Source organism: Procambarus clarkii, unplaced genomic scaffold, assembly GCF_040958095.1.
Source record: "Procambarus clarkii isolate CNS0578487 unplaced genomic scaffold, FALCON_Pclarkii_2.0 HiC_scaffold_1679, whole genome shotgun sequence".
NCBI classification, from domain to species: domain Eukaryota; kingdom Metazoa; phylum Arthropoda; class Malacostraca; order Decapoda; family Cambaridae; genus Procambarus; species Procambarus clarkii.
Genome location: NW_027190706.1, coordinates 18,151 through 28,995, shown reverse-complemented (window position 1 = coordinate 28,995; position 10,845 = coordinate 18,151). Strand labels below are relative to the sequence as shown.

Below are 10,845 nucleotides of genomic sequence, written 5' to 3'. Positions count from 1 at the left end.
CAATCACCACCACCACCACATCTAACCGAAAACCCCCTAACACATCAACCCTCCCCCCAATCAACAGGCGAAATAATAACCCTCAAATGCCTGCCTGCCTGCCTGCCTGCCTGCAAGCCAATACTAACGGTCTTCTCAGAAAGAAAATCTCTTTGTATCTGTATTACTTGATGAAATGTATGATTCTAATAATGAAAATAAATTTTGATGTCGGTTGTATGAGCATAATGACCAATATGCACATGATATGAATGAATTAAATAGTGTAGTTTTAAGTAATTAGGTTGTAGACACATTAAGCGGATATGATATTTGACGCGTCCAGAACTGGTGATTTTTGGTTTAGTTTTAAATGCACCACCACCACACCACCACCATTGCTTCCCCAGAGCCTAATTAAGGACCGGTAAAAGGAGTCAATATGTATGTCATCTATAAAACCAAAGAAGAATAAAAAAAACACACACACAAACCTACATAATAGTATTAGGAAGATTGTATGGCAAAAAAAAAAAAGTATTATTCCCATTGGGTCGTTTGAACTCGCGACTTCCAAAATACCAGCCACACACCTTACCACCCAGCCACCATAGAGTTGGTATAATTGTGCAACTTTAGTTATAAAAGTAAAGTTCTTATTGTCTCAAATCTTATTGTCTGTTCTATGAAAAGGCATGATGTAAATTATGTATTTTTTGAATGATTGAATTGTAGGCACATTAAGCGGATTCGATATTTGATATATCCAGAAAAGGTGATTTCTGTTCAGTTTTAAAATGCATCACCGTTAACGCTAAAGGACTGGTAAAACGACTCGATGTTTGTCATTTTTAAAATAAACACTAAAACTAGGCCCTTAACATATATAATGTTTGAATATAAATTGAATGCATATAAATACAAAGTGGGAGGTGGCTGGCTGGCTGGCTGGCTGGCTGGCTGGCTGGCTGGCTGCCTGCCTGCCTGCCTGCCTGCCTGCCTGCCTGCCTGCCTGCCTGCTGGCTGGCTGGCTGGCTGGCTGGCTGGCTGGCTGGCTGGCTGGCTGGCTGGCTGGCTGGCTGCCTGCCTGCCTGCCTGCCCGCCCGCCCGCCCGCCCGCCCGCCCGCCTGCTTGCCTTGCCTTGCCTTGCCTTGCCTTGCCTGTCCTGTCCTGTTATTGCCTTGCCTTGCCTTGCCTTGCCTTGCCTTGCCTTGCCTTGCCCTGCCCTGCCCTGCCTTGGCTGCAGCTGGCTGGCTGGCCGTAAATCAACTCTTAACAACACCATACCACACCACACCATCACTCATCACCCATCACCCACCACCGGCCCCAGTCTCCCAGCCTCTCTTATATACCCGAGCAGGCCCTTTAAATTATTTGAATTGTTGCACTTCGGCCAATGGCAGGCACGATCGCTGCTGCTCAAACATATTCTGGTTCACAAGTATTATATATATATATTATATTATATATATATATATATATATATATATATATATATATATATATATATATATATATATATATATATATATATATATATATATATATATATATATATATATATATATATATATATTCATGAAACACATTAAAACCTTGATCATTTATTCATTCATTACGTCTAGTGAAGAATTGCTTTTGTTCATTTGTATGATTAAAAATTAATATAATATGAATTCCTCGCTTAAAGTAAAATATAAAATATATATTGGATTTATATGATTGGTTAATATTCCAAGTGATGCTGAATATCCCCTATAATTTTGTTTTGTTTGTTTGTTATGTACACATTCCAAATGAAATCAATATAAATGTTATTATTAATGTTTGAAAGTTGATTGTCTACTTGAATCTCTCTATTAAAGTGTGTGTGGCTCCGGATGGAGCCTGGTTATGGTATTTGTCGTGGTGGGTGGCAGAAGTGCTTACTTCTTCTCTGTCTTCTTTGGCAAAAGAACTGCCTGAATGTTTGGAAGAACACCTCCCTGTGCAATGGTTACGCCAGACAGAAGTTTGTTGAGTTCTTCGTCGTTGCGGATGGCCAACTGCAAGTGACGTGGGATGATACGGGTCTTCTTGTTGTCACGTGCGGCATTACCGGCGAGCTCCAGAACTTCGGCAGCGAGGTATTCCATGACGGCTGCCAGGTAGACAGGAGCGCCAGCACCGACGCGTTCGGCGTAGTTGCCCTTACGCAGCAGACGGTGAATTCTGCCCACGGGGAACTGAAGTCCGGCCCTGCTGGAGCGAGACTTTGACTTGCCCTTCACTTTGCCTCCCTTGCCGCGTCCTGACATTGCTGCTGCTGTTGTGGGTTTGTGGTGTTTTATGCCGCCCCGCAGATCGAGCTTCGTGTTATATACCCCGCTCAGGATCAAGGGAGCCCGCCACTGACCAATCAGCGCGCTCCGCCACGCGACCCGCTCTGAGCTGAGTCGCGAGCGGGATATAAAAGGAAAGCTCGCCTCGCGCAAAAGTTCATTATTGTATCGCAACGCCAGCCAGCACGAGCATCATCATGCCACCCAAGGCATCTGGAAAGGCTGCCAAGAAGGCCGGAAAGGCCCAGAAGGCCATTGCCAAGGGCGATAAGAAAAAGAAGCGCAGGAGGAAGGAGAGCTACAGCATCTACATCTACAAAGTGCTGAAGCAGGTCCACCCCGACACTGGTATCTCTTCCAAAGCCATGTCGATCATGAACTCGTTCGTGAACGACATCTTCGAGCGCATCGCCGCCGAGGCTTCTCGCCTGGCCCACTACAACAAGCGTTCCACCATTACCAGTCGGGAGATCCAGACGGCTGTAAGGCTCCTGTTGCCCGGAGAACTGGCCAAGCACGCCGTCTCTGAGGGCACTAAGGCCGTCACCAAGTACACCTCCTCCAAGTAAACGGCTTACTTACTGCCCTGTGGTGGTGGCTTGGCCTCAAACCAACAAACTCGGCTCCATTGGAGCCACACTTTAATTTCTAAAGAGATTGTGAGTGTTAGACACCAATACTATTATAACAAAAACCTCTGTCACTGAAAGCAAATAGCTATAAAATGAGAATATTTATGAAACTGTCTGTGTGTGTTTCTCTCTCTCAGTCTCTGTCTGTCTGTCTGTCTGTCTGTCTCTGTCTTGTCTGTCTCTGTCTTGTCTGTCTGTCTGTCTGTCTGTGTCTCTCTCTCTCTCTCTCTCTCTCTCTCTCTCTCTCTCTCTCTCTCTCTCTCTCTCTCTCTCTCTCTCTCTCTCTCTCTCTCTCTCTCTCTCAACACATATAAGCACTCGGTATCTTTTTTTTTTTCTAGAGATTAGAGATTCATTGTTATGTTCCACATTAGGATTACTATGCAGGCCACCCTCTTAGGTTTGAAAATGTCAAGAAAACGGTTAATTTAAAATGTCATCTCCTAACTTAACAGATTAAGCCAGAGGACCGAAAACAGAATAAAACAGGACTGGACAGTATGTCACTTATACAAGCTGCTTTTATTTCTAGTACAGTATGACAATTTTTATTTTGGGGGGGGGGGGGGGGGGTGGGTGATCCTTGACAGTGCATAAGAGCGAAAAGCGACGGCGTTTTGTTTGTAAGAGAACAGGTTGTACTACAAATGACTTGATTTATTGATATCACGTGTATGTATGACACCTAAATTAGTGTATTTGTTTATTTATTTATTTATTTATTATATGTGTAGATGAAGGTTAATTCATATGACTGATGCTAGGAATGTCTGAAATCTCCTTAGAAGGATATTTTGGCCCTGAGAAGGGCCGAGTTTGGTGTATACTAGGGTGGTCGATTTAGCTTATGCACGCTCTCCACGGATACGGCGAGCAAGCTGAATGTCCTTTGGCATGATGGTGACACGCTTGGCGTGGATGGCACAGAGGTTAGTGTCCTCGAAGAGACCGACCAGGTAAGCCTCGGATGCCTCCTGTAAAGCCATGACGGCAGACGACTGGAAGCGAAGATCGGTCTTGAAGTCCTGGGCAATCTCGCGCACCAGACGCTGGAAGGGAAGTTTCCTGATGAGCAACTCGGTGCTCTTCTGGTAACGACGGATCTCACGCAGGGCGACCGTTCCGGGCCTGTAACGGTGAGGCTTCTTCACACCCCCTGTGGCAGGAGCAGACTTGCGTGCTGCCTTGGTGGCCAGCTGCTTACGAGGAGCCTTGCCTCCCGTGGACTTGCGAGCAGTCTGCTTGGTGCGAGCCATGGTGAACAACTGTGGTTTGTGATGGCCGGCGCCGAAAAATTTTTGCTTATATACGCCGTCTCGAGGCGCTTGCTCGAGCGCCATTGGCTGCTCGACTCGCCTACGTCACCCCGTTGCCCCTCCCCTCCTTCCTCTGGCTGCAGCCAACAGGCGGCTCACCTCAATCACTATTATCGCTGATTTTGCTCTATTTTTTGGATTTGTGCAAAAGTCATTTCACAGGGACGTGAAACAGACGAGTAGGCAACTGCAGTTTTGAAAGCGTTGTGAGAAAGCCGTGTCTACTCGACCACAAGCGTAAAGTAAGGGCAGGCAGGAGTTGCAATGCTACTAGTACGTCCGCTTGATGGGATATAGTCGGGAAATCGTGCGGGCATTCGTCAATTCGATTCACACAACTTCAACACCATGACTGGACGCGGCAAGGGAGGCAAGGGACTCGGAAAGGGTGGCGCCAAGCGTCATCGTAAGGTGCTACGTGACAACATCCAGGGCATCACCAAGCCCGCTATTCGTCGCTTAGCTCGTCGTGGCGGCGTGAAGCGTATTTCGGGTCTCATCTACGAAGAGACCCGTGGCGTCCTGAAGGTGTTCCTCGAGAACGTCATCCGTGATGCTGTAACCTACACGGAACACGCCAAGAGGAAGACCGTCACTGCTATGGACGTGGTGTACGCTCTGAAGCGCCAGGGTCGTACCCTCTACGGATTCGGCGGATAAGAGCTTGGCTAATCCATCGATTCCACCCACCACCACCTCAAAACGGGACCTAATTAGGTCCCTATACTTTTTTTACTGAAGGGCTTAATAGACGATAACATAAATTGTTTTGATATCAGCTAGCACATTGGGTCTTATGAAATCTATTTTTTATCCTCGCATGCTTAAAGGGACTCTGATTGGGGAGGGAGGGGGGGGGGGGGGGAAGGTTTGTTACGTTATATACTAGCAGAGCAGGATCATTGGTGGGGGGGGGGGGGGTGAGGGGGAGAGAGAGAGAGAGAGAGAGAGAGAGAGAGAGAGAGAGAGATCTTTCCCAACTCTTCCTTTTTACATGAGTGAGCTACCCGTTTTATTCATTTTATCCTTCTCAGAGCTGTTTTGATAGTATCCAAATGATGGTAAATGAAAAGGGAGGACACGAATATCTACCCAGAATTCAGGACTGGCAATCGATATGCATGTTTGAGTGCGAATCTTTTTCTCTCTCAACTTAGGTATACGTTTATGTCGTACCTAAAAGCGAGAACCACACTATTGGGACAAGTATGCAAGGCCCAATTTTCCTAACAAGCACAGTTAATTTTGTTATTTTCGAACATTTCTTTCCAAATTGGTTTATCCAATTAACAGTATTATATTAAGATCATGAATTGCTGGGTTAGGTTAGGTTAGGTTAGCTTAGCTTAGGTTAGGTTAGGTTAGGTTAGGTTAGGTTAGGTTAGCTTAGCTTGGGTTAGCTTAGGTTAGGTTAGGTTAGCTTAGCTTGGGTTAGCATAGGTTAGGTTAGGTTTGATTACATTTCTATGTTAGATTTAACTCAAATTCAAAACAATTGCAGTCATTCGGCTTGTTAGTCAACTTGCCTCTAATAGGGGCAATTTGTCTAACAAGACTATTTAGTTTTGTGTGCATATATATATATATATATATATATATATATATATATATTATATATATATATATATATATATATATATATATATATATTATATATAATATATATATTATAGCTTCAAGACTCCGAACCAATATAGAAGCATCAAGAGGAAGTGCTTGTGTTATGGGCCAATAGGCCTTCTGCAGTTACTTCCATTCTTATGTTTTTATTCCCATTGGTTCGTGTTTTATCTTGTGTAAATGTCAATCACCTTACCCAAAACTTTGGTACCATATCACCTCACCCATGTGTATATATAAATATATATATATATATATATATATATATATATATATATATATATATATATATATATATATATATATATATATATAATATACAGAGTAAATCTACCCCAAAAGTAATGATTTATTTGTCTACAAAACTAAACTCTTTTTGGAATCATATGAGGCCCCTCCACTGAGGGGGGAGGCCTGGATGTTTATTGTCATGTGTATTCATGCTGCTTGCATGTCGTCGTTTATTTTGCCTTTGTTGTTTTCTTGACAGCTTTCTTTGCCTTGGGTGGTTTGGGAGATTTTGAAGCTCTCTTTATTTTGGGCTTTTTGTTCCCAACAACAAGCTGCTGCTGCTGCTGCTTCTTTTTCAAGGCTGTAGGTGGTTTGTTGCTTGTGGCGGCTTTCTTGGGAGTTACCACGGCCTTCTTTGCTGCTGTAGATGGTTTCTTGGTTGTGGTGGCTTTCTTGGGAGTTAGAACGGCCCTCTTCTCTGCTACGGCCAGCTTGAATGATCCACTAGCTCCACTTCCCTTGGTCTGAACAAGAATGCCGTCAGCCACTGCTTTCTTGAGAAATCTTCGGATGTAAATGGCGATCTTGGCAGCCTCGACTTTGTTGTTGGCAACAACGTACTTCTTGATTGCTTGTAGAGACGAGCCCTTACGGTCTTTGAGTGCTGCGACCGCGGCTAGAACCATTTGACTAGTTTTCGGGTGAGCAACCTGGACGCGAGGTTTCCTGGTGGTGGCCACCACAGCAGCAGCAGCCGCAGCCTTCTTGGTAGGCTTTGCTTCTACCATGATGATGATGAGATAACCAAGGTGATGAGAGACGCTCAGACAGTCACGGGGGAATGATGCTGCCGCCGCTTGAGCCGAACCTATTTATGTGCCGGCACGGTACAGAAGCTGCAACCTGGCAACTCGTCCACCAATCACGACGGTTGGTTTTACGGCTCCGAAACCTGGATCCCATATCTTCTCTAAAATAGAAGCATTTGTTCATGTTCTTTGTAAAAGTATCATAAAGCAGGACAGATGAGACAAATATCATAAAAACTGAAGAGCAGATGAGCACACACATGTTTGTATTACAAAAGAAAATCCACAAATTCATTAGAAATTGGCAGGGCAGGCTGAGGAAGTAGGTAGATGTAAAATGTCTGTAAATGGCGAAAGAACATAAACCCAAGACTGAATAAACGATGTTAAATATCCATGCCAAGGAGACAAAAATATGTTAGGATACAATTACCATTAAGACACCACAAGCAGGTCCGTATCCTGCCGCGATGACTTAAAAGAGTTGGTTATTAGCCACAATGTGTAGGCAGTCTCATGCCAACGGCCATACCACGTTGAGAACACCGCTTCTCGTCCGATCAGCGAAGTTAAGCAACGTTGGGTTTGGTTAGTACTTGGATGGGTGACCGCCTGGGAACACCAAATGCTGTTGGCAATAATGTTTTTTGTTTTGTTTTGTTTTGTTTCGTTTGTTTTTGTTTGAATGGCTGGCTCCACGGGAAATTCACGGAGTTGTGTGGAATAAGGCCTGGTAAAATGAATTAATATGTATGTCATGTTTAAAACAAACTCGCTTAATATAGATATTGTGTGAGGCTTTATACAAAAACAAACAACCAAAACAAAACATGTTGTATATATATATAGCTTAATCCGGGTTTGAACTCGCAACTCCAAGAATACGCATCACTTATATACACTTTACCACTGGACCACTGCTGCAGGACACAAGCTTGATGCTGAGGTATCAATTTAATGACGTAAATGCCATTTCCACAAATAAATGATAATTAAAAAGTATTTGTATGTACAAATCTTTTCTGTTTAAAAGGCTACAATATCAGTTACTGATATAATTTGTGTTAATGTTTCTATACCCACAAGAAGGCATATTTTTGCTTATATGTAAAGGGTACGGAGAACGAATCCACAGACCATCATTCCCCTCCCCTCCCCCCCCCCCCCCCCCCCCCCCCCCCAACTCCCACCTACTACCCACCACCACCACCACCACCAATCACCACCAATCACCACCAATCACCACCAATCACCACCAATCACCACCACCACATCTAACCGAAAACCCCCTAACACATCAACCCTCCCCCCAATCAACAGGCGAAATAATAACCCTCAAATGCCTGCCTGCCTGCCTGCCTGCAAGCCAATACTAACGGTCTTCTCAGAAAGAAAATCTCTTTGTATCTGTATTACTTGATGAAATGTATGATTCTAATAATGAAAATAAATTTTGATGTCGGTTGTATGAGCATAATGACCAATATGCACATGATATGAATGAATTAAATAGTGTAGTTTTAAGTAATTAGGTTGTAGACACATTAAGCGGATATGATATTTGACGCGTCCAGAACTGGTGATTTTTGGTTTAGTTTTAAATGCACCACCACCACCACCACCACCATTGCTTCCCCAGAGCCTAATTAAGGACCGGTAAAAGGAGTCAATATGTATGTCATCTATAAAACCAAAGAATGAATAAAAAAACACACACACAAACCTACATAATAGTATTAGGAAGATTGTATGGCAAAAAAAAAAAAGTATTATTCCCATTGGGTCGTTTGAACTCGCGACTTCCAAAATACCAGCCACACACCTTACCACCCAGCCACCATAGAGTTGGTATAATTGTGCAACTTTAGTTATAAAAGTAAAGTTCTTATTGTCTCAAATCTTATTGTCTGTTCTATGAAAAGGCATGATGTAAATTATGTATTTTTTGAATGATTGAATTGTAGGCACATTAAGCGGATTCGATATTTGATATATCCAGAAAAGGTGATTTCTGTTCAGTTTTAAAATGCATCACCGTTAACGCTAAAGGACTGGTAAAACGACTCGATGTTTGTCATTTTTAAAATAAACACTAAAACTAGGCCCTTAACATATATAATGTTTGAATATAAATTGAATGCATATAAATACAAAGTGGGAGTGGCTGGCTGGCTGGCTGCTGCTGGCTGGCTGGCTGGCTGGCTGGCTGCTGCCTGCCTGCCTGCCTGCCTGCCTGCCTGCCTGCCGCCTGCCTGCCTGCTGCTGGCTGGCTGGCTGCTGGCTGGCTGGCTGGCTGGCTGGCTGGCTGGCTGGCTGGCTGGCTGGCTGGCTGGCTGGCCTGCCTGCCTGCCTGCCCGCCCGCCGCCCGCCCGCCCGCCCGCCCGCCTGCTTGCCTTGCCTTGCCTTGCCTTGCCTTGCCTGTCCTGTCCTGTTATTGCCTTGCCTTGCCTTGCCTTGCCTTGCCTTGCCTTGCCTTGCCCTGCCCTGCCCTGCCTTGGCTGCAGCTGGCTGGCTGGCCGTAAATCAACTCTTAACAACACCATACCACACCACACCATCACTCATCACCCATCACCCACCACCGGCCCCAGTCTCCCAGCCTCTCTTATATACCCGAGCAGGCCCTTTAAATTATTTGAATTGTTGCACTTCGGCCAATGGCAGGCACGATCGCTGCTGCTCAAACATATTCTGGTTCACAATTATAATATATATATATTATATTATATTATATATATATATATATATATATATATATATAATATATATATATATATATATATATATATATATATATTATATATATATATATATATTCATGAAACACATTAAAACCTTGATCATTTATTCATTCATTACGTCTAGTGAAGAATTGCTTTTGTTCATTTGTATGATTAAAAATTAATATAATATGAATTCCTCGCTTAAAGTAAAATATAAAATATATATTGGATTTATATGATTGGTTAATATTCCAAGTGATGCTGAATATCCCCTATAATTTTGTTTTGTTTGTTTGTTATGTACACATTCCAAATGAAATCAATATAAATGTTATTATTAATGTTTGAAAGTTGATTGTCTACTTGAATCTCTCTATTAAAGTGTGTGTGGCTCCGGATGGAGCCTGGTTATGGTATTTGTCGTGGTGGGTGGCAGAAGTGCTTACTTCTTCTCTGTCTTCTTTGGCAAAAGAACTGCCTGAATGTTTGGAAGAACACCTCCCTGTGCAATGGTTACGCCAGACAGAAGTTTGTTGAGTTCTTCGTCGTTGCGGATGGCCAACTGCAAGTGACGTGGGATGATACGGGTCTTCTTGTTGTCACGTGCGGCATTACCGGCGAGCTCCAGAACTTCGGCAGCGAGGTATTCCATGACGGCTGCCAGGTAGACAGGAGCGCCAGCACCGACGCGTTCGGCGTAGTTGCCCTTACGCAGCAGACGGTGAATTCTGCCCACGGGGAACTGAAGTCCGGCCCTGCTGGAGCGAGACTTTGACTTGCCCTTCACTTTGCCTCCCTTGCCGCGTCCTGACATTGCTGCTGCTGTTGTGGGTTTGTGGTGTTTTATGCCGCCCCGCAGATCGAGCTTCGTGTTATATACCCCGCTCAGGATCAAGGGAGCCCGCCACTGACCAATCAGCGCGCTCCGCCACGCGACCCGCTCTGAGCTGAGTCGCGAGCGGGATATAAAAGGAAAGCTCGCCTCGCGCAAAAGTTCATTATTGTATCGCAACGCCAGCCAGCACGAGCATCATCATGCCACCCAAGGCATCTGGAAAGGCTGCCAAGAAGGCCGGAAAGGCCCAGAAGGCCATTGCCAAGGGCGATAAGAAAAAGAAGCGCAGGAGGAAGGAGAGCTACAGCATCTACATCTACAAAGTGCTGAAGCAGGTCCACCCCGACACTGGTATCTCTTCCAAAGCCATGTCGAT

General features: G+C 44.3%; 2 protein-coding genes and 1 non-coding gene across 3 annotated transcripts; 1 reads left to right on the top strand and 2 right to left on the bottom strand.

Annotated features, from left to right (window-relative positions):
- Nucleotides 1-1,907: 1,907 nt before the first annotated feature.
- On the bottom strand, nucleotides 1,908-2,279 carry LOC138362357 (histone H2A). Its single transcript, XM_069321047.1, has one exon. It carries the CDS (start codon nucleotides 2,277-2,279, stop codon nucleotides 1,908-1,910), a length of 372 nt encoding a protein of 123 aa, XP_069177148.1.
- A 4,653-nt stretch (nucleotides 2,280-6,932) lies between these two features.
- Nucleotides 6,933-10,453, bottom strand: LOC138362355 (histone H2A-like). The gene is made up of 2 exons (XM_069321045.1): nucleotides 10,081-10,453; nucleotides 6,933-7,072 (listed from the first exon to the last, which is right to left on the bottom strand). Exons 1-2 carry the CDS (start codon nucleotides 10,446-10,448, stop codon nucleotides 6,934-6,936), a joined length of 507 nt encoding a protein of 168 aa, XP_069177146.1. The 5' UTR covers nucleotides 10,449-10,453; the 3' UTR covers nucleotide 6,933.
- Nucleotides 7,430-7,548, top strand: LOC138362361 (5S ribosomal RNA). The gene has a single exon (XR_011227603.1). It is a non-coding gene; the product is annotated as a 5S ribosomal RNA (ribosomal RNA).
- Nucleotides 10,454-10,845: the final 392 nt, after the last annotated feature.

Excerpts from the sequence above, each read along its gene's own strand:
- LOC138362357 (XM_069321047.1), bottom strand. The coding sequence starts at position 2,279 with ATGTCAGGACGCGGCAAGGGAGGCAAAGTGAAGGGCAAGTCAAAGTCT.
- LOC138362355 (XM_069321045.1), bottom strand. The coding sequence starts at position 10,448 with ATGTCAGGACGCGGCAAGGGAGGCAAAGTGAAGGGCAAGTCAAAGTCT. Across the intron at positions 7,073-10,080 it reads CCAAAGAAGACAGAGAAGAA|AGAAGATATGGGATCCAGGT; the intron begins GTAAGCACTTCT and ends CTTCTATTTTAG.